Here is a 26,743-nt window from a genome sequence, read left to right as displayed (position 1 = left end):
TGCAAAGGGTAATAGTTTACAATCATCCCTGATTGTATTATTTTTAAAAAGACAAGCTAGAGTTTTTGACAGACAATTCCTACTCTTTTTAAAACTGTGTATTAATAAACCTACCATAGTTTCTACATGAATTTATGAATTAATTAAATTCATCCATTACAATAATAATATATTTCATTATACAATAACCAATGTCGGAACGCAGGACTTTTAGTTAGAAAAATGCAAATATATAGTTCTCAAAACAGTCCATAACATCTCCCTTCAAAATATAAACAGGTATTTGTAAGACTGTAATTCTACTCCATGTTTATTGTCGATGCTTGTACTACAGTACAACTACACTGCATTTGTTTATAATAGATGACGTAGTTAGATATGATTGATATTCCTCTCATCTAATCAAAATAAAGAAATGCCTTCCGGAAAGAACGTCACACCTTTGAAACAATTGCAAAGTAGCTATTGGCTAAGCAGTTTTGAGTAGCCAATGGGAGACAGGAGGAGGCGGAATTGGTGGGGTGCGCGGTTTATTGTGAAGAGAAAATGGACAACAGATACAGTCGGGTGAAGAATTGTTTTTAATTCTTTAAAGATGACCTGTGTTGTCATCTGTGAGGACTGACACACTGAATATATTAAACGGAGACACACAGGGAGATAACCAAGTAGGCCTTTAGCTGTTGGAGATCGGAGCGCCTGGACATCGGGTTGCCTGAGCGAGATGAGCTTCTCTCGGGAGATAAAGCGTGAGTTAGGCGGCGGGTTTGAATTGGGACTCGCAGGGTTTATGTAATCGATCTGTCCTTTGAAGACAATGCAATCCAAGTATGTGATAAGGCAGAGTTTTGCTTGGAGATTATATAAGCTGCCAAATGGCTGGGAAAGATACAAATGATTGTACCTTCGGTTAATGCTGCCCGTGCCTTTGAATCTGATTCTTCTTCTCGTTCACGTCTAGCCTGGTAACGCGCATGTTCTCCCTAGCTTTCCTGTAATCCGTTGCCTTTTCTACTTTCACCTTCAAACTCTTCTGATTGTACGTCTTTGATCCCTGTTGCTGCACATCTTGTGACTCTCCACTGATCTGTTGGCTTTTAGTAGGCTTGTATAGAAATTGGTAGCATTTCAAATGTAATACAGACATCCTGACACTAAACCTGTACATTTTTTTTATCCTCAGAGCTGCAGAAAGCAAAGACTAAAGCACAGAGCACTAACAATCTGAGAGAAGAGGCCAACCTGTGCAACCAGCTAGGAGAGTTGCTAGCTAAGAATGGTGAGTGTGTACACTAATATAGTGCTTATTGAGTAGGAAACCCACTAGTTCCCCATTGAAGTGTAGCCCCCCACCTACTGTATACCGCCATTGTCAAATGTATGGTCAGTGAGTGGATCGGTGAAGTGACTGCGACAGTAAAAGTAATGTCACTCTCTTCTTAGGAGATTTCCAGGCTGCCATTGAGGAGCACCGGCAGGAGCTGGTGCTGTCAGAGGTTCTACATGATGTGATTGGCTGTGCTGTTGCTAACAGAAAGATTGGAGAGTGCTTTGCAGAGCTGGGCAACATAGAGGCAGCACTGAAGGTAAGATATGGCCTAGTTGGGGAAAACTGAAAATACAGAGGCTGGTGTACTAAGCATACAGCCTGGAGAATATTCTCACAGTCCAATAGGCTATTCAGCCCCGTTGACACTGTCCATAGGTTTTTAGATCCAGGAATTAAAAGATCCAGGTGTATAACACCCTACGATATGGCCTGAATTTATTTCGCTTGTTAGTAAAGTAGTGTTGCGTGTATTATCTTAATGCAATTCTGCAGTTCTTCAAGCAAAATCAAATCTTGATGAATTTAATTTATGTGAAATTAATCTGAAATTGATGCACTTTTATTTAGTTAATTTGGATTTTTAAAAGAATCTTAATCGTAATGAAGAACATAGACTCATTTGGTGGTGCTTAAGGTAAGATGCAAAGTAGGACCACGAATGAGCATCTCAGTCTCTTGCTCTATAGAGTAATAACTCCCAACTTCCACTTTCACTCTTCGTCACTGGTCTGAATCTCACTTCCTCTCATTCCCCGTTATTCATATCCCTATCCCTCTCCCTCAGCACCAGAGGCGCCACCTGTCTCTGGCTTGCTCAGTCAACGATGCAGCAGAGGAGCAGAGGGCCCTTGCCACCATAGGGCGGACCTTCCTGTACCGCTATGAGTCTGACCAATCACAGGACAGCTTACTGCAGGCGGAGGAAGCCTTTAAGAAGAGCTTGGCGATCGTGGATGAGCGGCTGGAGGGTGAGTGGTACTTCTCTGTGTAATAGTGCACTGAGAGTGTTAGGCAAGTTATGTCACCCCCTCGACAGTGTGGAATTCTGCTGTGACAGAGGACCCGGCCTTTTGGCATCGTAGAGTTATCACTGTCTGGGGAGTTGCAGTGTGTGTACTTGGAGATCGCAAGTGAACTGATTCAAATCCTGATAGGAGCAGAAAGAGCTGCAATCCTTGTGGTTGGACATACAGTCCTTCCTAATCGAGAGACCACGTGCGGAAAGGCTGCTGTCCGAGCCCAAGGTTGTACTCCCTATTTACTCACGACTTCACAGCAAGACACAACGACAATTGCATCATTAAGTTTGCAAATGACACCACTATAATGTCAATGATGATTCGATGATGATGACGACGAGTCCACTTACAGGGATGAAGTCGTACAGCTGCTGTGGTGGTGTTATAGCAATAACCTGGACTTGAATGTGAGTAAAACAAAAGAACTAATAGTGGATGTTCGGAGACACAGGCCACACACTCACAGCCCACTCAGTATTTATGGAATGGAAGTGGAAACAGTCACCAGCTTTAGGTTTTTGGGAATTCACAGTTCTAATGACCTAACCTGGACTGTGAACCCGGACTTTATTTTGAAGAAGGCTCAGCAGCACCTCTATTTCCTGAGGTGCCTCAAGCGATGGGGGATGCCAGTACCTGTGTTGGTGAACTTCTACTGCTGCACCATCGAGAGCATCCTCACCAACGGGATCACCGTGTGGTACGGCAACACCTCTCGTTGAGAGAGTAAGGCACTGCAGAGAGTGGTGAATGTGGCCCAGAAGATTATAGGCTGTGGTCTCACAGAGATTAAACAGCTGTATGAGGACCACTGCCGTGGTAGAATTCTGGCCATCACAGAGGACAGTGACCACCCCGGGCATGAGTTCTTCACCCCACTGCCCTCAGGCAAGAGATATAAGAGCATACGGACACTTACCACCATATTCCTCAATAGCTTCTACTCACAAGCAGTGTGATTGGTGAACATATTTCGCCATGCCCTCGGACCACACCTATACTGTCTACCTCATTGTAATTTTATTAATTGCACATCTGCAGTCATTATTTACATGTCTGCATTGTTTACATTCGAGCTGTTTACTTGTACATTGACTACTGTTTGTTTGTATATTGTCTTGATGCACTGTCTGCACTTTGTGTTTTACACTTTTTTTTAACAATCGGGAGACTTTCTGTCAGTAAAAATTCCATTGTACCAGTACAGTACATGTACTGGTTACATATGGCAATAAAGTGCAAGTTCACTGATATAGAGCTTTTGGCAAAAAGTAGATTAGCTTTGGCAGATCTCTAAGCTTATTTTGGATCACCTCCAACGTCTTGTCTGATTATGGGGAACAGAGTTTTGTCTCATCACATTTTCAGAACTAATGAGAAACAAAACTGTACGTCGGTTTACGAACTTATCTGAGTGGTAGACATCCAAATAAAGGCTTTTGCTAGAGAAAAGTTTGCCGAGTGTGTGAAGTGCAAAATGCGGACGTAGACTAATGTGCTTGGCATGTCCTGTGCTGTCCCAGGTGCGGTGCCTCCTCGAGAGCTCAGTGAGATGCGAGCTCGGCTGTACCTGAACTTAGGCTTCGTCTACGATGGGCTGAGGGACCCCCAGCGCTGTAATGACTTCATCCGCCGGAGCGTCTTCATCGCAGAGTGAGCCTCTTGCCGTCTCAAACCCCACTGTGAAGTGTCCCTTTGTCCTCCCCTCAGGGTTCTTGTGTTAAACTAATCTGTATCGGGCCACGTTCTTCTGAATGAATTGCAAAACACGAACCCGAGGACACAATTCGAAACTATGTGGAAGTGCATTTGCAACCGAGAACAGTAGGCACTTCTTTACCCAAAGGTTTGTGGGAGTACGGAGCAAGCTGCTGTGACCCAGCCAAGCTTTAGTAGCCGATACTGTAGATTCCATCATGAAACAGCTGGATGCAATCCTTGGATCAGTGAGCTACCAAACTGTGTCTAGAAGGGCTAATCTCTTTTTTTTTAAACTTTCCTCGTGTCTGCTTTTATGTCCTGCTCTCCGAGTATCTCCTTGCCTGCTTTCTGCAGTTCAGCCATGGCCAGAGCACGACTGCTGTATCCTGGGGGTGTATGTCTCAGGCCATCTGACCTTTGAGTCACATGTTGGCCATTTAGTGCACAACACAGCAGTCACACTTATATGTTATTTTTTAAACAAAAAAAAAAGAATACTGTAACTCTTAAACAACTCTAACTTTAAAAGTGATCGTGCACTTCTTCGTTTCATTTTTGAAACCCACATCAATAATAAAACAACATGATTTATCTGTTTAAGGGTGAACATTTAGTAAGGAGGGGCTTGTGCCTTGTAAAACACACCTACTCACGTTGTGCTAGAATGCATACTAGCACATACTCTAGAGTGCATAAGATGTATTTAGCACTACCGGTGTTGAGTTACTCTTAGGGATAGAGCAGACCAGCAAAATACATTTTGGCAAGAAGGGAGCATGTGGCACAAATAAAAACACTTGTGCAATTTTATAAGCGATCAGACAAAATGTTCATAAGCTACAGAAGATAATACTTTGCTGTCCTTCTTATGCCAGTATAAATGGCCAAGCTCCTGTGTACACTTTTCATTTTCTAAAGCGTGGTCTAGAGCAGGCTCACATCTTGTAATTTCTCTGATTCTCCTACAGTATCTGGGATTCTGCCATTGTCTCTGTTCCACTCACTCGGTTTTTTGCTTTGCAGGAAGAATCAGCTACTGGAGGATCTGTACCGTGCCAACTTCAACCTGGGCAGCATCCATTTCCGCAATGGGCAGCATTCCCGTGCTGTGCGTTGCCTGGAGCAGGCCAAGGAGTGTGCTCGCAAGCTGAAGGACAAATACTGTGAGGGCGAGTGTTATCACAGCATAGGACAGGTAACCCTGCTTTTCTGCGTTATAACGTGCTCTGAACACTGCGGCACTGTGTTGTTAGACAAGTTAAGCTGTACTGCTGCAAAGTGGACTAGTGTCACTGTGAAACTCTGTGTCTGTGTTTCTGTACAGGTGCTGCTGTCACTGGGAGACTTTGTTGCTGCTCGACGATCCCTGAAAAAGGCCTTCAAACTGGGCTCCCAGCAGGCAGCTGAGAAGGAGACTGTGAAAAAGAATCTCAAACATGGTGAGGAAAGGGCTTTTCACACTTTCAAGTAGGGAGGTTGTAGGGGAGAAACTGAGTCCATTGCATCAAGAGGGCATCGGTTAATATAATGGCACAAAGACGTACTGTGATAATTGAGTTGTAATAGCAGTGATTGCGTGGTAGGCAACTGCTCAGCTGCAGTATGTTCTGTCTGATTTAAACCATTGTAAATGTTTGGTTTACAGCAGGTGCTGTATAGTAGTGGAACTGATGTTTGTCTTAGTCATTTACGGCTACCTGAGCTAGGGCAGATTCATAAGAGCATAAAAAATGTTACAAACAGAAGGGGGGCATTATTTAAGTTTTTCATCCAGCAATTTCTTGAAGTCTTGCAGGGATTTGTACTTCATTGTGGGTAGCTATGTCCTCTGGAAGTGTCCGTAGCACACTAACTGTACCTGTTGTAGGACAGTCATTAGTGCTAGTATTATTTCAGTTTTTCTTTTCCCTTCCCTTGGCAAATCGTGGACCAGGTTTCTTAATCTTCAGGGCTACTCATTTCTATTTTTTCTTATATCAAGCATCTGTAAATTCTCGGGAGAATAAAATAAACGTGAAACATTTGAAAACCAGTGAAAAAATGAGTTTTAGTCATTTTTCTGAGCAAAAATCAATGTTTTCATGTCAGCCTATCGATATTAAAGACCGCAGTCTTTCTCAGTGTTGTTACCCAGAAACTACCGGGTCTCTGAGTCCTGACTTGAGCGGTGCAGGTGTGTCAGTGCTGTGCTCTGTGTCTCTCCAGCGATCCGCGGCTGCGCGCTGGAGGAGGGCCTGTCGGAGGTGTCGGAGGGTCGGCCGCAGGAGGCTGTGGGGCTGGCTGAGCAGCTGGGAGACCTGTGCTGTAAAGTGGGCTGCTTCAGCAAGGCCCTGGAGGCCTACAGCACACAGGTGAGCTTAGACTGGGCCAAAACATGTTGCAAAACTGAACGGCTTGTGCAAAATCTTTCTGGTGCCTTGTCACAGAATGTGTTGTAGAATTCTATTTGTATCGCAAATGTCCATGTTATGAGAAAACATAAAGAATACAATTAGTGTTTAATATGGCCAGGTTCCTGTAAGTGGTGTTTTATATACCATTACATGGAACTTTCATTCATAAACTGCAGTTGCTTTTTTTTGCAACATGAATATTCATAGTCACTGTGTTTCTATATGCATATCTTGCCATTATTATTGTATTATAAAATTAAAATAGAACAAAATGTCAAATCGGCTTCCAGAAAATACAGTAACTCTTGTTCAATTATATGTTTGTGGCAAATGATTAAATATCCTCCTCCAGGGCATCTCTTGGGTTTATAATGAATGCATTATAAATGTTCTGCATGGTGAAATACATGCTCCCTGACTGGCACAGGTTGCTTCTGTACGTGGTGTTGCTGGACCAGTAGGTGTCCCTTTTTCCTCTGGACCCGAATGTTCCAATCCTGTACGGTGACAGGGTGGCATGGTGGTGCAGTGGTCAGAGTGCAGGGCCCCAGGTTCAATTCCCAGGATCTCCGTGCAGATGAATGTTCTCTCCAATATCATGTGTGTTTCCTCAAGAGTGTGTTGATTTCCCTACTACAGTTCGAAGATGTACTGGTAGGTTAATTGGCTTCTGTAAAATTGGCCCTTGTGTCTGCCCCATGATTGACCAGTGTCCCGTTGCTTGCCAGGGTAGGCTCTTGCTCCCCCACAGCCCTGTATTGGGTAAAGTGATTTGATAATGGATGGATGGTGACGTGAGAAACTGTGCCGCAGGAGGTGCCGTCCTTCGTATGAGACATTAAACTGAGGTCGTTAGAGATCCCGTGCCACCATTTCTTAAAGGAGGGGTATTAACCTCTTCGAGCCAGCAGCCATATCACCCTGCAACTCACAACTGGCAACCCACTGAAGCTAAGCAGGTGTGAGCCTGGTCAGTACCTGGATGGGAGACCTCCTGGGAAAAACTAAGGTTGCTGCTGGAAGAGGTGTTAGTGGGGCCAGCAGGGGGCGCTCACCCTGTGGTCCATGTGGGTCCTAATGCCCCAGTATAGTGATGGGGACACTATACTGTAAACAGGCGCCGTCCTTCGGATGAGACGTAAAACCGAGGTCCTGACTCTCTGTGGTCATTAAAAATCCCAGGGCGCTTCTCGAAAAGAGTAGGGGTGTAACCCCGGTGTCCTGGCCAAATTTCCAATTGGCCCTTACCAATCATGGCCTCCTAATACTCCCCCTCTATGAATTGGCTACATTACTCTGCTCTCCTCCCCACTGATAGCTGATGTGTGGTGAGCGTTCTGGCGCACTATGGCTGCCGTCGCATCATCCAGGTGGATGCTACACATTGGTGGTGGTGGAGGGGAGTCCCCATTACCTGTAAAGCGCTTTGAGTGGAGTGTCCAGAAAAGCGCTATATAAGTGTAAGCAATTATTATTATAATTATTATTATTATTATAAGTCCTCTATATTTCCTGAATGATTTGGCCTGTATACAAACTTACCCTTACTTACCCTTAATTCAGTCAAAGTTCACTTCTCCACCGGATCTGTTGTGTTGAGGAGCTGTTGGTACGGAATGACTGCTGCGTGTCATCGCGATGGGTGCTGTACCTCAGTGATGAAGAGGGTGTCCTTCTATATGTAAAGGTTTTTGGAACCTTTTGGATGAAAATTACTGCATAAATGCAAAGAATTATCTTACTACAATTAGTGCAGCAATACAGTCTAGGACAGAGGTTATGTGTTCCTGGTCTTGGAGGGGTGATGTGTCCGCACTGGCCCTCCAGGAGCAGGTTCGGACACTCCTGAATTGCTCTAGGTGTTCAATGCACAAGAATAACCCCACTTCCCAGGACTGAAGGTTCTTTCTGGCTTAATACATTACTGGGCATGTGGCCACCCTAGCACACTCAGCATCCCGCAGTGTCAAATTCGAGTTTGCAGTAAAATGGGTAATGTGGGTACCACATATCGGTTTCAACGCAGTATACAAACAGTGTGTTTCTGTCTGCCAGCTGTCCAGCGCAATCTCTCTGGGGAAGCCTGCTAGGGAGTTGGCTGTGATCCACGTGTCTCTGGCTGCAACTTACACTGACCTCCGGAAGCACGACAAGGCAATACAGCATTACAGACAGGAGCTGGCACTCAGAGAGGGCAACCCCCGGGAGGTAGGGCCATTGACTAAGTGCGTGCCCGCCCGTGCTGCAGGTTTATTTCAGGGGGTTTCTGACACCCCGGCGTGCGTTTTGCAGGAATGCGAGACCTGGTTGAACATCGCTGCGTCTCTGGAGGAGAGCGCCCACGGGCTGGAGGAGCTGGAGCCCTGCTACAGCGCCGCCCTGCAGTGTGCGCAGAGAGCCGAGCAGCCCCGACTACAGGTCTCTCTTCTTCACCTTCTGTCATTTTACCCCTGCAGCGAGGTGAGGGCACAGAAATGCACATGCAAAGAAACCTTTTCGCTGCCACTCACGGGCACCCCTCCTGTCCCTCTTGGCAGTATCGAGTGCTGAAGCAGCTGCTGTGTGCCCAGCAGCGGGCGGGCTCCTCCCGCGCAGACGGCACAGCCTCTCGGCTGCAGGAGCTGTGTGGCGCAGGGGAGTGGAGTGGTGGCGAGAGCGAGGAAGAGCTGGAGGGGGAGGAGAACAGTGAACCCCTGGAGGAAAGCGACCTGGAGCTGTCTGACTCAGGTGAGCGTTTGTGCAGCGTGCGGTCATATTACAGTATAATTAGCACAGAAGGAAAATGCGCATGTAGCCTAAAAAGTAAAGGATTCCCTATCCTTAAGGGGAGAGGCTTTTTTAGTCCATGTTTTATAGCTAATTCGTAAAATGCTTGTTTTATCGGCATGTATGTTCATCTACTTTTTATAAAAAAGTAATCTATAAAAACATCTATAAATAAATTTCAATAAGGCCCTCTTAGAGCAAGTCCTTCCACACCTGCTTAGACTGGAAAGAACATTTAGGTATCATCATTGTAAAAGAGAAATCAAAACATTAAAGGAAAACAACTGTCATTTTATATAAAGGGAAATGCCTTATTTTAATACAAACTCAGACTTATTTTTTTCCCTAAAAGCACTGGGACACTGAAGCACTATGAAGTAACAAGACTGAGATTTTAACAAGAGCTAAAAGAACAGGAAAGAATAGCAGGCCAGTGTCAGTAGCCTGGATCTCTCAGACCAGAATGAAACTGAAATCTGAATTTCCAAACAGAAACTGTTAAAGTGGGGCAGCACAGTGGTGCAGTGGTTTGCATTGCTGCTTTGCAGTGTGGGGGTCCTGGGTACAATTAAGGTTTCTGGGTAAATTGGCCCTCGTGTGAGCGTGCGAGTGTGTGCCCTGCTATGGACTGGCTTCCTGTCCAGGGTGTATCCAGCCTTGTGCCCATTGCTTGCCAGGATAGGCTCAGGCTCCCCTGCAAACCCTGAAAATGGATGATCTTAAAGTTGGTAAGCAGGAGAATTTTCAATCTCTTGTGTTAAAGGAAGATCATGTTTGTTCCTCCAGCCTGTTGAAGAATAGTGCCAAGTCAGTGTGCATGTTCACAGATCTTTCTCTTTCACTGTTCTGCAGATGACGAGGATCTTGAGGGATATGACAAGATGGTCACTGGCAGGAGAAAGACTAGTCGGGTCAGTACTGGCTGGCACTGGGGTGGGTTGGTCTGGAGCACAGAATTAGGCTTGAGGTTTGATTTTATGGCATCTGGTTTTGTGGCAGAGATGCATGTTCCAGAGCCTCCTTGTTTCTTAAGGATGTCTCTTTGAGACATACAGATGGCTGCCAAACAGATTATCACTGTCACTCACATCAGTGTCCAAGTAACACACGACAAATAAGAAATGAATGTCTGGCTGATCCAGCCAAGGACATTTGATCAAATCCTGCCAGCACAATGGCAGTCTGGACTGAAATGTTTTCAGATTGATGTATTTGTGTGTCGTAGTGGATGTCCATTCATATTACTATCTGTGGCCATTTTTACAGTGGGGCTGGGTGTTTGTCATGTGGTATCTCAGTAAGAATGTGGAAACATCTTTTATGCCAGAGGGAACTATAAAGTATGACTTTGTGATCAGCTGGGATACATCATTGTTTGCTGTGAAGAGCGGGTTACAGGTGCCATGATGTAAGGCTATGCAAGAGCTGGAATGAGCTGATGTACACTTCTGTCTGCAGTGGAACCGCCGCAATGAGAAGGGTGAAACCCCACTGCACCGGGCCTGTATCGATGGCAACCTGAAGCAGGTCCAGTATCTGGTGGAGCAGGTAAGGTCACGCCAGAACAGAAGAGCACACAACCACTGTACCAGAGACTGGCTGGGTCAGTACCACAGAGATGCACCGCACAGCCAAAGGCAGACTAACTAACTCACTAAGACTAACTCGGGCAGAACCTGAAATTGGAAACAATCACTGGGAACCAATAGAACACGGGCCGAGACTGAAAACTGACCAAGAGGCCACGATCCAGGGAGACTACGACTGAATATGGACCAAGACAACATAGAGGGAGACTAGGACTAATGCACCTAGAGAGCCACTGTGTCTGTTAGCATGTGTGGATTGATCATGCTGTGTGTTTCAGGGTCACCCTGTGAACCCCAGGGATTATTGTGGGTGGACTCCCCTTCATGAGGCCTGTAACCATGGACATCTAGGTGAGCGTGTCTCCATCTGTTGACCTGTCATTTTATCATCTGTTTCTTTCATCACCCACTGTGGGCTATATTCATCTCAAAGCACTTTAATCTCACTAAGCTCGTGCCAGATCCTCGTCTCCCCGCATCTTCAGTCTCATTTTTAGGAAGAACAATAACAGATATAAAATTTGCATGATCAGCAGTGTTCATGCATGTTTCCTCTATGTAATGATGATGATTGGGGTGGGCTTCTCTCTTTTGCTTTCTCTCAGAGATTGTGCGCCTCCTCCTGGAGAGGGGTGCCAATGTGAATGACCCCGGTGGTCCGATGTGCGAGGGCATCACTCCACTGCACGATGCGCTTGGCTGTGGGCACTTTCTCGTGGCCAGGCTGCTGGTGGAGAAGGGGGCATCTGTGAATGCCAGGAACGCTAAGGTAGTGAAAATTTATATTGTTTTTAACTAGAACAAGCACTTCAACCCATCAGAGCTTGCTGTTTTCCTGGAAAGTAAGAAGGCACAGGTGGTTACAAGCAGGAGGAGGCCTGCATGCTCTTTTGATCATTTTCAGAAATATTAGATCCAGTTAAGAATTTGTTACACTTTGCCCAATGTCAAATGCATTTTCAGTGATTTCCGCACGGTAGTTCCTTCCAGACTGGTCAGGAAGCTGAATGACCTGGGCATCAGCACCTCTCTGCGCAGGTGGATTATAAATTTCCTGACTGGCAGACCACAGATTGTAAGGGTAGATGGAAAACTTTCTTCCAGGCTGACCATCAATACAGGTGCCCCCCAGGGCTGTGTGCTTAGCCCCCTGCTGTTCTCCTTGTCTCCCCACAATTGTGTGGCCAGACAACTCCAATTCCATCTTCAACTGCACTGATGACACTACCATCATTGGCCGAATCACTGATGAGACAGCCTAAAGGGATGAAGTCAGGAACCTTGTGGAGTGGTGCCTTGACAATAACCTCTCCCTCAGTGTCCGTAAAACCAAAGAGCTGGTCATTGATTTTAGCAAGCGGGTGGGGGGGGGGACCACACCCCTATTCACATCAATGGGGTGGCTGTTGAGCGGGTTAGCAGCTTCAAGTTCCTGGGTACCTTCATCGCTAGCAACTTAACGTGGTCCCAGCATGAATCTGGAGTTACAAAGAAGGCACAAAAGCCCTTTTACTTCCTCAAACAATTGAAAAAATTTGGTCTGCCTTCAACTGTCCTTACCACATTTTACAGGTGCACTATTGAGAGTGTGCTCACGGGTGTAATTACAGTGGTTTGGCAGCAGCTCATTGTCTGACCGGAAGGCATTACAAGGGACGGTCAGGTCAGCCCAGTCCATCATTGGAGTACTGCTCCCCTCTTTTGGGGAAATTTTTACAACTCGCTGCCTCAGAAAGGCTGGAAGTATCATTAAGGACACCAGTCATCCTGGTTCCTCACTTTTCTCCCCCCTTCCCTCTGGTAAGCGTTATAGGAGCATAAAGGCACGGATATCTAGACTTGGAGACAGCTTCTTCCCTCAAGCTGTCAGATTACTGAACTCTACACCTACCACTGGCTCACACTGATGTTTTTTTTTTCTCTAAGATGTATGTTATTTAACTTGTTGATGTTGCTGTTGCTGTTCTGTGTTTTTGGTGTTTCCAAGAGGTCTTTGTATAGGAGCATACATGCAAATAAGCATTTCATTGCACTTGTGCATATGACAATAAACTCAATTCTCTCTTATTTGGAAAAAGAAAAAATATATACTGTATTTTTTGTCCTCCAAGAAGCTAGATTTTCGCTGGCAAAAAAACAAACAAGATTGTGTGTTTTTCATTTTCCAATAAAAAAAAAAAATTCTTGGCATTTTGCTCGCAGTCTGGTTCTGCTTGATGAACCTAGTTTACACTTCAGTGACGTTCTGTCCTTCACCATTTGTGCTGAATGCAGGCATACCTCTGAGAGCACAAGTTCTTAAGCATGCTTTTTTAAGAAGAAATCAGAAACCTAAAAAAGAAAACCAAGAAGCTGGTTGAGATGTCTTGGAGAAAAAATGCCCCAGGGTTATCATTGCCACCACCTAATGAGAGTGAGGGGAGGGAATTTAATGTCATTGAGCTGATTATTTTCAATAATGTTTGCTTCAGTGCTTTGCTTTTGCCTGATGTAAGTGTTATTGACCCATAATACCATGAAAGAGCAAAATCTGCAAAACTGGCAGATTTGTAAAGGCAAAGAATTGATATATACATTATGTAGATTATAAGTGTGGAGGCCAGTGAGTGTCTCATCAGTGCTGGTTGCAGTTATTCTTTTCTTTCAGCTTTATAATGGTTATCATGTGTAGAGTATCAATATTAGAAGCTTTACAGATAACCCAGAATCAGTATCAGGCCTCTTTATATATCAGTCATAGGTAAAAAATGATGCTATAGAGAACTCATCTATAGGACCACATTCTGACGACCTGTTAGAGGACCTTGTCTTATAGTGCTCTTTTCATTTACCTGATGAGCAGCCTGAGTACTCAGACAAGAAACTATTTCTTAGTTTTCTCTTCCAAACAAAGCTTTCTTTGACTTGCTTGAGCTCATTTCCTGAAAAGGTAAAAGGGATTAAATGTTTTTTTTGGGAGGTCTGGTTTCTGATTGGGAATGGCGGGGCACCTTGATGTGTGTTGAGTGAACCCATCAGTCTAATTCAGGGCTCTCTACTTGCGTCCCCTGCAGGGTGAGACCCCCCAGGACGGCCTGCGGCACTGGCTAAAGATGTACAGCAAACACCTGGACCAGGAGACACGGCAGGACTGTGTCGACATGGAGAGATTGTTGAAGAGCGCATCTGTTAGGGGAGGTGTGAATGAGTGATATTGGGGCGGAGGCATATTATTTAATTGAAATAGTTTACTTTAGTTTCCAGGCCTTATCATTTTTTCCACCCCCCTACCCTTCTTGTTTTCCCCTTCCAGTGTTGGTCCCCAAAGCCGCGGTGCTGCAGGACTCTGAGCTGTTTGACGCCGAGAACTCAGAGCCACTGGTCTCCTCCGGGGGGCGCTGTTCTCAGACTGCTCAGCCCACAAGGGACAGCGGGCGCAGCCCTGGCAGAGCAGGTGACTTCAGTGACCTGGGAGCAGGCCACCACAGGGGCACCCGGCGATATTCCAGCAGCAGTGTGTGGCCGAGAGGCGGAGAGGATGAGTGGGAAAGTGACACTGTACCGTCTCAGGTAGGTAGCCTTTGTCTGAGCCACACTGTCATTGCATCTTTAAGAAACTCCTCTTTCAACAAATACTGGTGCCTCCTCTAGAGTGTTATTTCACAAAATTAAGTACATTTCAAATTAGGGCTGGGCGATATGGCCAAAAACATTATCACAATAAAAATGTTCATGTCAGTCGATATCGAGAATTATCACGATAAATGTCAAATCATTATTTCTTTCAAGTTTAAAGGCAGATTTTTTATCCTGAGTGAAAGGTGAAGAAACCAGACAGTTAATTGGTAAATTAAACAACTATTTTAAGAACACAACAAACCTTTGCCAAACAGCAGAAACATAAAACAAATCTGGGGTAGAGAGTATTCAAGTCTTTTTTTATGTCAAAATATGCATGAGTAAAATTTACAAAATAAATATTAAATAAAAATTAAAATACTGCAGTGTGATAAAACATACATAGAAGATAGCTCAGACAGATTGCAAAGTTTAAAGTGCTCTTTTATGTCTGATCATAAAAAGCCAAAATATCTCCAAATTACCGGTTGAATGACCTTTTCTGTCGACGATGTTATCGTCCTTCGAGTTGGTCGTTGGCAGCACTACATTTGCTTCAGTGTCGCTCATTTCTCCACTCTAACTATAATCCTGTCAGCCACCACCATGTGGGTAAACAACACCACGCTAGCTGCCCGGTCTGCCACACGCACTCGCGCAGTGTTTTGTGCGCATTTATCGAACTTTTGTTAAAATTATATCGGGGAAAATTATATCAAATTATCTAATTATTGTCCAGCCCTATTTCAAATACACTTATGAGATTTCCCTCCTCCTCTATTTATTACTGAGCTTTTTTACTGAGCCATGCAGCAGCATCATGGCAAGAGATGTAAATAGACTCAATAAATTCATCAAGAAGGCTGGCTCTGCTTTGGGACATCTGTGCATCTATGGACAGCATGTTGCACTGTTGTACTTTTTGGACACTGGATTAATATACTGTGGTACTTTCAATCTGTATATACCTATGCACATTTTGCACATATTTTATTGTTTTACATTTGACTATTAGCGTATTTTGCACACACCTAACTCTATATATTTTATTTTGTATTGCTGTACTTATTTTAATTTTTTGTCTATTCTGGTGTCTGTTTTTGCTTGTCTTGGGCTGGGCTGCTGTAACACCTCAATTTTCCTTCGTGATCAATAAAGTCTTATCTATCTAAAATGTGTTTTGCTGTGCAGCAACAAGCACCATGCAAGCTGGTTGAGAGAACCGGCTTCTGCAGCACATTGAACCTTCTGTCATCCTGTCGATCCTCTCATCTAGCGTGTCTCGCCGCAGAGCAGCCCCTCACGCAGCGAGATCGACTCGGACTCCTCCGTGAGCCCCCTCCGCCCTGTCTGCCCCCGCCTCCGCCTCCCAGCCTCTCCCGTGCCCACTGAAGAGGTCCTGCCGGCAACAGGGAGGGAGGCAGAAGCTCCTGCTTTCAGTGGGAGGGAAGAGTACCAGAGAGCCATGAGGGGCCTGGGCAGTGCCAAGTCCCGTCTTTTAAGTCAGGGCCTATCAGAACAGGAACTTAGTACCAGTGCAGCGGTGTCAGTCAATGGCAGGTCTGCGCTTGTGCGGGAAGAGGAGTACGTGGATGATGATTGGCTGGAAGATGATATTGGTGCGGCTCAACCCAGGAAGAGGAGACGAGTTGGTTCTGAACAAGAAATGAGAAGGGAAACTCCAAGTGCCCGCTCAGAGACTAGGGGGCAGAACACCTCTTCTGCAGCACCAGAAGCTGTTCCCAAAGGTAGGTATATGTAGAGACTGTGGTGCACTGTTATAGGAAGGTCACTTTATTTGTAAAAGGTTATAATCTTTGTTTAGTTTATTGAACATGCACAGTGCACAGCTCTTAAGTTGCACCAGAGTTAGTTAAACCAAGTCATATGCATTTGACTATTTTACTCTACTGTTTTCCCTGTATATGCTTAGACAAATGGTAAATGTAATGTATTAGCAGCTACAATACTTCATGTTGGATGCCCATGTATAGTGTACCTTGTGTCCTGATACAAACTAAGCTATACTAATAATGAAATTGTTATAAAGCAAATATACACTTTAAGAGCCTTTGATTATATTGTTGGTGCTCATAGCATATTGCCAGCAGCCATATCACCCTGCAGCTCACGGCTGGCAGCCCACTGAAGCTAAGCAGGTGTGAGCCTGGTCAGTACCTGGATGGGAGACCTCCTGGGAAAAACTAAGGTTGCTGCTGGAAGAGGTGTTAGTGGGGCCAGCAGGGGGCCTCACCCTGCCATCTGAGTGGGTCCTAATGCCCCACTATAGTGACAGGGACACTATACTGTAAACAGGTGCCGTCCTTCGGATGAGACGTAAATCCAAGGTCCTGACTCTCTGTGGTCATTAAAAAATCCCAGGGTGTTTCTCAAAAAGAGTAGGGGTGTTACCCCGGCATCCTGGCCAAATTTCCCATTGGCCCTTACCAATCATGGCCTCCTAATAATCCCCATCTATGAATTGGCTACATTACTCTGCTGTCCTCCCCACTGTTAGCTGATGTGTGGTGAGCGTTCTGGGGCACTATGGCTGCCGTCGCATCATCCAGGTGGAGCTGCACATTGGTGGTGGTGGAGGGGAGTCCCCATTACCTGTAAAGCGCTTTGAGTGGAGTGTCCAGAAAAGCACTATATATGTGTAAGCAATTATTATTATTATTATTATTACCCTCCTGTCATTAAAGTACCTGAGTAATATTTATATTTACTTTGACTTGATAATACTAAATGGCCTTAAATGTTTGTATTTTTAAAATAACAGGTGTAAATACTCTTCACACAGTTCATATTGTGATAGTAAAATCGATCCCTTTTATATCTGTTGTAAAAAATAATCAGTAAAACAAAGGACATCTAGAAATTATGGGTTTGTTCAACATGAAGAAACAAACTTTATGATCAGTTCATAGCAGTGAGGAGGCTGTTGAAAAATAAGGGGAGACTTTGAGAGGAATATGCACCATATAAAATATCTCATCTCTTTCTGCAGTTCCCAGCGGGGCCAGCAGGGGTCTCTCTCTGAGGCGTGGCGGCTCTCGCGTGCGGCAGGTGAAGATGACTCAGCTGTCGGGCATGGTGGTGCTGGGCAGGCGGGACACCAGCCGACCCCAGAGCCCCGTGCACGAACCTCCCACTTGGCCCAGCCAGCCCAGTCTGACCACACAGTCCCCCAACACGCAGGTGAGTGTGTTGACAAGGGAACAGACATAAGAACAGTGTTACTGTAAACGTATCCTGTTGGTCATCTTCCAGAGATACCTCAGACAACTGAGACGGGCACACACAGGGAAGTCTCAGGGTGGAGAAGCGCCCTGTCAGTGTTACTGGTGTTGAAAAGACCTGCCATTTCCCCTTTAACAAATTGGGGCTTTTTAACAAAAAATGTTGTTGGCCCAGCTGTCGCTCTGTATGTCTCAGTTTTTTGAATGCCTCTCACTCTTTCTTTCTCAGTCTGGAAGTCTTCTACAGCCTGTAGCTGCTCCTCTTCCTTTACCAATCAGAGTGAGGGTCAGAGTTCAGGATAATGTCTTCCTCATACCTATTCCTCACAGGTCAGTGCCTCCACTGTCTTGCCACCATACCTTTGGTGACAACATTGTATGGCTGTGCCCATGATTTCATAATTCACCCGGGGGTTTAAATATTTGATCTTGGTCACTAGTCAAACTTTACATCTGTCCATTTTCTGTTAGGCTTAAATTATACCTAACAAGTCTTTAAAAGTGAGTTTTGTCTTTTCTCTTTAGCCACACAGAATTAGGTGATATGATATTCAAATTTTAATTGAACTGGTCATTTTCTTCATGCTTCATGCCTCACCTTTAAATTTGTTAAAGAAGATGTTGGATGATTTATTTATTTTTCCTTCACTAGGAGGTTCATTTCTACTATGGATATCTTTTCCTAATTCTTTGTTCACTGCTTGTGTCACATTTCAAGGTTGTTTGAGTCATTTAAATTATAATCTTTTTTTCATTTAGTGTCACTTGTTCAGACATTAATTTATTTGTTCACAGGAACATAGGAAAGCTTACAAAGAAGAGGAGGCCATCTAGCTTATATAGTGCTTAGCAGTTACCTGAACCATCATGAAAGAAGCTAGGGTATCTCCTTTAACAACATGGCTGGATAGTTGGTTCCGTATTGCTGCAACCCAAGTAGTTTCATTTGGTTCTGGCTTGTTGGTTGCAAAGCAGGCCGCGAGTGTGTGAGTTGCTGTGTTTTAGTTTGTGTGCGGTGCCTGTGTGTTTCAGCGAGGCGGAGTCCTGCACAGTGTCCTGGCTGTGTGAGCAGGCGGCCCAGCGGTATTATCAGGCCTGTGGCCTACAGCCTCGGCTCTCTCTGCAGAAGGAGGGAGCCCTACTTGCCCCCCAGGACCTGTTGCTGACTGTACTGCACAGCAACGAAGAGGTGAGAAGGGATCAGAGGAGAGAGGGACGGGGAGTGCCAATATGGGGATTGTTTATGTGCATGAAAGGCTTTTACTGAAGGTGGAGAGAAAGATCGTGATATTGTGAGAGAAGGTGAATGTAGCATGCAGAGATTCAGAGTTGCAAAACTGTAATGGCAAAACTGTGCTGTTTCAGAGAGGCACGTGGTTCTGATCTCTTCATAATATGAATGATCTTCAGCTGTAATGTCAGTTAAGATTTAGTTAAGTAATGTAGCTAGTTGGCGTAAAGGTGCATGCGTGGAGAGCTTTCAGTAAGTGTCTCCATCTCTTTTCCTCATGTCAGGTGCTGGCAGAGGTGGCCTCCTGGGACCTGCCTCCCCTTCTGGAGCGCTACAGGAAAGCCTGCCAGAGTCTGGCTGTAGGTGAGTGGCATGATAGGGGCAGGTTTCATTATCTACTGGCGGTGTACCCAGAAAAACCAGAGAGTACACCCGAAGATCAGAAACATGAAATGAAATGCGTTTGGGGCTGTGTCTACACATTCTAAATTAATGGATTTTAATTGGTATGAATTGTGGGTGGAAGGAGGATATTAAGTCCAACTGTGTGCAGGAGAAAGGTGGCATTAAACCAAAAGCTGAAATTGAATGTTATTCTGAGAGATGGTTAAATTTAAGGAATAGCAATGTCCTTAACAGACACAATGGACTGTAAAGAGAGAGAAGATAAAAAGAAGCCTACTTTGTTGTCTCCCATATTGTTGTGTTTCTGTTTCTCATTTCCTAAACACATTTGTAATCATCTCGTAGCAAAAGTGATGAATGGTTGTAGCATGATTCTTCAAAAACATTGATTAAAAAGCCTATAAAGAATACAATTATAAAAAGTTACAAAAAAATTAAAAACTGAAACTTTCCTAGCTTCAAAATATTCTGCTCTTTTCTCTGCAGTATTTCCCCTTATATATTATGTATGTGCATATTACTATTACATTGAAAATAACTGAAAATAAAACTTTGACTCTAGACTATTCAATCCCAAATCAGTCCATCAGTTGGAAGAAATCCAGACTTGCCTCATAACTGAATGCATCTACTGTACATGTATGTTTTTTGATTACAGGTGCATCCTGGTGCTATTAGTAAAATAGATGCAGTGTTTAGTTTGTAACACAGGGAATATCGGTAACAAGGAAAATCTGTCTCTCGCCTCAAAGAAGGCGTGTGCAGTTGCTCAGGTGTAGTCATGGAGAGGGTCAGACATAAGTGTTGAGTGAAATGGATTATTACATGCTCATCATGTGCAGGGACACAGTACATACTTGCTGAATGTGTCTGTCCCTCATTCTATGTGTTACAATGTGCTTCTCTTTGCAGATGAGAACAAACGGGTGTGTCGGCTCTGTGAAGTCCAGGATGGCAGCCCCACTCTCTCAGTGTCCGGGCTCAGTCTTTCTCCTCTCGCTCTGACTCCCTTGTTGCGCTGCTTGAAACTGCAGTCGTGCCTCAAGGAGCTCCGTCTCTCGGGCAACCGCCTCCGTGATGACCTCATGGCTGAGCTTGTTGCCACGGCAACCACCTTGCCCAATCTTCACATTTTAGACCTTTCTGCCAATCACATTACAGGGGAGGGGCTTAAGAAGGCCTCTGCTACACTGGATGGGCGGAGCCAACCTGCATTCCCGGTACTTAAGAGCTGCTTTTAGCGCCTAGATCACACATTCACTGCTTAATTTTTTGTCGCTGTTTTGAATTAATGACGTTTTCTCAGCTTCTTGCATTTTGTTTAGCTGATGGTGAACATAACTAACGGCAGCTTTTATCATGGTTCATCTTTCCATCAGTCAAAGGATGAGTTCTGTTAGTTTGGAGCATACTGCAGATGATAGCGCAGGTGCTGAACATAAGAAAATCACAACAGCATTGACAGTCAAGCACAACTCATTCACTTCTCAAAGATCATATAAACAAATGGTTAAGAGAAGTTTGTTAAAATGTTGCTTCAAATGTTTTTACATTAAAATGATTTGTATGTCACAATAAGAGAGGTTAGAGAGAAAATGGTTTAAAAATGATTAGTGTGCAGTAATATACACGTAATCCCATTCTGTTCCACTGATTCTTATGGGAAAAGTTTCTCCCGTTATATTGAAAGGGCAGTGATCATACTCTTATGGTCCCTAATCCTAAATAAACAATATTTACATTGTTCTTAGGAAGAAATATCTCCATGACGGTCATTTCGCTGTAAGTCTTGACTTTCTGTTCCCCAACCCCAAAGGATCAGGAACCGTCCTGTACTTCCATTCACTTCCACTGAAAGTCTCCAGTTTGACCTGATGTTTTTTAACTTCTTAATCTTTAATTGCTTCTTTCTGTGGATAGAGTTTGACCATATCTTGTCCCCACAGTGTCTGGAGGAGCTGGACCTCAGTGTCAACCCTCTAGGAGATGGGGTCTCTCAAGCCTTGTCTTGTCTGCTGTCAGCCTGCCCCCTGCTGGCCACTCTCAAACTGCAAGGCTGTGGGCTGAGTACCCGCTTTCTGCAGCAACACCGCCTCCTGCTGGCCAGCTCTCTGTCAGGTAAATTATGACAATGACATTCATAAAACACTGGCATTTCAATTCTTTGAAAACATCCCAGTGAAAATATATAAGGTATTAATTATTTGAAGTTGTTCTTATAGAGCTTTCCATCACAGGGTAAGGTTTCCATACTAGTTTTTTCCAATTATTTGATCTAATAATTTATAAGATTATTAGGGCAGCAGGAAACAAAAAGAATTAATGTAGCAAGCCATGTAGTCCAGTAAGAGTTCGTTTAAGGAATACATAGTTGCATTTAACCAAAAACTGCAAGTCTCGAGGAACACTACTGGGCAACCCTGCTTAACAGGCAGTGTAAACATTAATCATTTATATCACTTAGAAAGATGGTGCCCTCATGCTACCCAGGACTGGGACACGAAATTCCTAGATTTAGCACTTCGTGGCATTGTAGTTACAGATTTTAATAATGAGTTGCCTGGCCTGGCTTTTTTCTTGCTTTCTTCTTCTTTCTTAGTGTGTATGTGTTAGTGTGTCATTCTGTCTTTGGACTGTCCATATCCTGTGGGTCATTGGTGTCCAACCCAGGATTTTCAGATGATCTAAATATAGATAAAGCGCACTTTAGTCTCTTTGAGAGGAAAAAAGTGGAAATCATCTACAGTGAGTCTCGCCCTCTGACATCTGCGTTTGCTGTGATGCAACTGAGCCATCGTGACTTATTGAAAGACACACATGCTCTCCCCGTAGGCACAGGACATCTGAAGTCTGTGTGTCTCTCCCACAATTCCCTGGGCTCCATAGGAATGGAGCTGGTTCTGAAGACACTACCTCTTCATTCACTCACACACCTTGACCTGTCTGCAATCCGCAGAGGGCCTGCAGACTCTCCCAGTACAGAGCACCTGGCAGCCCACTTGTCTCAGGTACACACGGGCCTGTGTCACACCAGGGCAAATTTGTAACACAATGACCTTGTATTTGTAATCTTATTTCATTTATGCAGTTACAGTAATGTTACTGTTGAAAATTAGAATGGATTTGTTGTTTATTACTCTAACAAATAGTACAAATAACAAGATTCCCCTTCCTTTCTTGCCATATGAATTTATAAAAGCCCTCCGGTGATTAAATCCTGCAGGGGGCGGCAGAATGCAGCAGAAGAGACGAGAGAGACAGCTGCCTGACTGTGGACATGAGACTCATCGTTTAATATATTTTGCAGGAAGGCTGCTCTTTGATACACCTCAGCTTGGCTGGGAATGGACTCAAGGACTCTGACCTCGCTGCCCTGGCCAGGTGTGTTTTCCACATTGCTTAGACTGGGACCCACCCCTCGCGTTATGCATTATTAATAATTAATAATAATTGCTTACACTTATATAGCGCTTTTCTGGAGACTCCACTCAAACTGCTTTACAGGTAATGGGGACTCCCTTCTACCACTACCAATGTGCAGCATCCACCTGGATGATGCGACAGCAGCCATAGTGCACCAGAACGCTCACCACACATCAGCTATCAGTGGGGAGGAAAACAGAGTAATGAAGCCAATTCATAGATGAGGATTATTAGGAGCCCATGATTAGTAAGGGCCAATGGAAAATCTGGGATTTTTAATGACCACAGAGAGTCAGGATCTCTGTTTTACGTCTCATCCGAAGGATGGCGCCTGTTTACAGTATAGTGTCCCCGTCACTATACTGGGGCATTAGGACCCACATGGACCGCAGGGTGAGTGCCCCCTGCTGGCCCCACTAACACCTCTTCCAGCAGCAACCTTAGTTTTTCCCAGGAGGTCTCCCATCCAGGTACTGACCAGGCTCACACCTGCTTAGCTTCAGTGGGTTGCCAGTTGTGAGTTGCAGGGTGATATGCCTGCTGGCCAGTTGTGAGTTATCGCATATCTTTCTTTGTCCTGATGTCTGATCTTCAACCTGTCCGTATCTGATAGTATCCCAGTTTCTTTTTCTGTGCAAGCAGGACTTTTGACTGTCCGTCTATAAAAACATCTCGCTGTGTGTCTTCCTGTCCGTATGTGTGCTGGTCTGCCTCTTTGGTAATTACTGATGGGAAAGCCTTCGTAACCAAGTGAAGAAGGTAGTGTTTTGAATCAAAGGTTAAACTGAAATTTACTGCTGCCAGGTGATTTATTTATAAGGCCTGTCTTGTCATGTGTTTAGTTCCACACAGACTTTTAAGTTTGCAAAAACAGATACTACATTGGACACAAGTCATTACATCAATACAAGTACTTTCCACGCGTGCGTGACATTATGTGTGCAGGAAGCTGCACTAAGAAGACTTACAGACGAGTTTTGAGATTGACAGTATGGCATTACAGCGATGCTTAGGAGAACACAGTCATGATATAATACCCTTGTTTTAGTGGCATTGGCAGAGTGATACTGTATTAAAGAGTTTTTTTCATGTGAGAAAATGTAACAGATATTCAGAATACTGTTCTGTAATGTTGATACAAAACGTTTTTAAGCAGTAAAGTGCTCCCCACTGTTCAATGATGACTATTAAGATCTGTCTATTTCAGTTGGGATTTCCAGTTTTACATGAAACCAGATCAAGGTGGAAGGGAATTGTAAAAAGAATGTCACTTAGCTCTGAATTATAAAAAGGTGGAAGGATATTTTTTATATCACATCCTAACTGCAATTTAAAGTGCAAACCTCCATGAACTAACAACATCGTTGTCAGTGGATGCAATTTGAAAAATCTGTCTTTGATCACTGCAAGTGTCTCATTGTCTGCCTGCTTCTCTCCAGGTGCCTTACTGTGTGTCCCACCCTGGTGTCTCTGGACCTCTCAGGAAATCCTGGAGTTACGGCAGCCGGACTGGAGACGCTACTGTCTGCGCTCCGCGAATCCCAGCGCCCTTTGCGCTTCCTCAACTTGGCAGGTACTGCTCATCCAAACCGACGTGATTCTTTTTTCTGTTTAGTGCTCTCTTACTGCCACTGTGGCATTCTTCCGGTTTCTATTCTGTGTCCTTTGGTTTTAGTTCATCTCTCTTTGTGTCCTCCCGGCAACTATATAGTTTTTTTCTCATAGTTTTTCGCTTTTTTTATTTGGCAGACCAGGGTCTTGGTCTAATTCTGTTTGATAGTTTGGATCTTTGTGGCAGCTCTTCAGCAGTGCCGGGCTTGCTGTTTCTGTTTTTCTCCTGAGTCCTCTTTCAAACTCGTTTGCTTTATCAACAGGACCTGATGTTATCTTGTAATGGAACATTAATGCTCAAACACAGGCATTTCACAAGCAGAGAGCATTTGATCATAAGCACAGCTACAATTCATTGTGTCTCTAGAACTGTATAGGGATTATTACACCCTTTAACCAATATTATTGTCCCTTTTCTTTGTCTGTTACAGCTTCTGTTCTCTTTTTTTCCTAGAAACGGCTTCAGTTTGTTTTTCACATGGACCCACAACAGGAATCTTGCTTTTTTAACTCCCATTCAGCTCTCCGTTTTACATTGTAGAGGGTGATTCCTCACATTGAGTACAGTCCCAAGGGTCACAGTGACATAAGTTGTCTGTGTTAGTAGCTACTTTTTGGTCTCTTATTTTCTTATTTCTTCACACTTTAGAAGTTGCAGGATTAAATTACGTAAATGTCAAAGTGTTAAGAACTCTAAAGCTTTAGCAAAAGCCATCGTGCAAAGAAGTCCAAGACTGCATTTTTCAGGCTATTGTCAAGATTAGGGTTTTGTTACTAATGTGCAATTGATTTACAGTAGATACTGCTTATAAACATGGTTATTACATGGTTTATTCAATACTTTGTATAGCATTTAGTTTATAAAATGTTTATAGACAGCATTTGCAACCCCTCGCCTATAAAAAGTAATTTTTCTCATAGAGAGAGTGTAGAGGAGCTCTGGCTCCTCAGTTAGATTTAGTGGTCTCTTAAACATAGCTGCAGTCTTTGCAGAAGGAGGGTGCTGTGTTGGACTGTAGAGTTCCCAGAGGTGCCCTGCTCAGATAGCTTTCCTTTCAAGTGCAACCAGAAGTTGCTATACATTACTTTATCATTATCTATTTGATCAGCAGAATGCCTCTCGCTTGTCTGCTGCTGTTGTTGGGGGGGAATTCCTGTGTATACCTCTCAGAAGCATAGGAGATATCTGTAGGTGGTTTCCATGAATACTCTGCAATTAGACCTCAACAGAGTAGGACTGACTAAGTTCTGCCAATATTATGAAGATGATTTATAGCCTCCACATGCCTCAGTGACAATGTGAATGCCTGTTTCTAATTAATTGAAGTAGATTTAATTTTTTACACTGTTTTGGAATAGTTTCAATTGTTTTATGCAGATTGATGCCTGATTTCTAGTCTGCACTAGGTCTCCAAAAGTCCTTCCTGTATAGGTTGACTAAGCTGAATACAAAATAGGGTTGTAAAAATAGTGTTGTAAAGAAGGCTGAGATCATGTAGTGTGAGGCTCACCCTCCCCCCTGTGAATTTACACTTATCTGGAAGATGCCTCCATGCCCCTAGTTTTAACGGTAATAAATTTAGGAAATCTTTCATCTCCTTTGCAGTCTCATTCTCAAACAATGTAAAATAACCCTCTTACCTCAAGAAACACTGTTATCCTAAACTCTGTGTTAGGTGACGTTTAGTTTTGCTAAACTGTAGTCCTAGGCTCAGTGGTAAAACAAAAATTCCCAGAGGATAATAAAACGTGAGCTGTAAAAGAAAAGTTGCCTGTACCTAGCAGGCACTATGCTGGTCTCTTGGCTCGTGCTTGGTCTCTCTCTTAGTACTGACCTTGTGCCCTGTGTCTCTTGGTACCGGCTCTCTGTGTGTTTTCGTCTCCCAACTCTTACTCTGCGCCTTTCTCACTCTCCCAGGCTGTCTTGTGTCCGGCCCATGGGATAGCACAAGCATCAACAACTTGTCTGCTTGTGTCTGGGAGCTGCGTCTGTGCTCCCAGCGCCTCAACAAGCTGGACCGGGAGGAACTGCTGCGCAGATGGAGCGAAGGGGCCGAACGTAGCCTGGTGTCCCGGCTCAGCAAGTGTTTCATCAGAGCTGCCGCACCCCTGGGAGACCCAATGACACTGCCTGGGCCTTGACCACAGCCAAGAAGAAGATTTTCAGTTTTACCAGCTGATTTTCTTTTTGATAGCTGTATACTGCTGGGGCAGCATGTGTTTAATCTTCATCTGTCTAGACAAATTGCACAGACAAAAGCACTTTGTCACAGCCTCGGTGTCAATGTGCCTCCCTGAAGCCACAGGCATCAAACTGTTCTCAGGCCGTTTCTGTATGCACATCTCACCTATGGGTCTGTGTTGGTGTGGAGCCATTTTATAGATGAAAAATCATTTGCTTGTAAAAAATTCTGTATTAAAATAACATTTGCCTTT

The 26,743-nt window shown here is 44.2% G+C and overlaps 1 protein-coding gene across 1 annotated transcript; it reads left to right on the top strand.

Annotated features, from left to right (window-relative positions):
• Positions 1–513: 513 nt before the first annotated feature.
• tonsl (tonsoku-like, DNA repair protein) lies at positions 514–26,743 on the top strand. Its single transcript, XM_015357173.2, has 28 exons — positions 514–749; positions 1,184–1,279; positions 1,444–1,586; positions 2,115–2,298; positions 3,873–4,002; positions 5,074–5,245; positions 5,375–5,489; positions 6,256–6,401; positions 8,499–8,651; positions 8,736–8,861; positions 8,981–9,170; positions 10,062–10,120; positions 10,668–10,757; positions 11,077–11,149; positions 11,404–11,567; positions 13,852–13,975; positions 14,091–14,347; positions 15,672–16,143; positions 17,406–17,596; positions 17,867–17,967; positions 18,670–18,826; positions 19,153–19,231; positions 20,186–20,493; positions 21,220–21,391; positions 22,106–22,281; positions 22,581–22,654; positions 24,136–24,269; positions 26,226–26,743. Exons 1-28 carry the CDS (start codon positions 725–727, stop codon positions 26,447–26,449), a joined length of 4,335 nt encoding a protein of 1,444 aa, XP_015212659.2. The 5' UTR covers positions 514–724; the 3' UTR covers positions 26,450–26,743.

This window comes from Lepisosteus oculatus, chromosome 10 (genome assembly GCF_040954835.1).
Source record: "Lepisosteus oculatus isolate fLepOcu1 chromosome 10, fLepOcu1.hap2, whole genome shotgun sequence".
Taxonomy (NCBI): Eukaryota; Metazoa; Chordata; class Actinopteri; order Semionotiformes; family Lepisosteidae; genus Lepisosteus; species Lepisosteus oculatus.
Note: the sequence above shows the minus strand (reverse complement) of the source record. Positions and strands in the feature narration are given on the sequence as shown.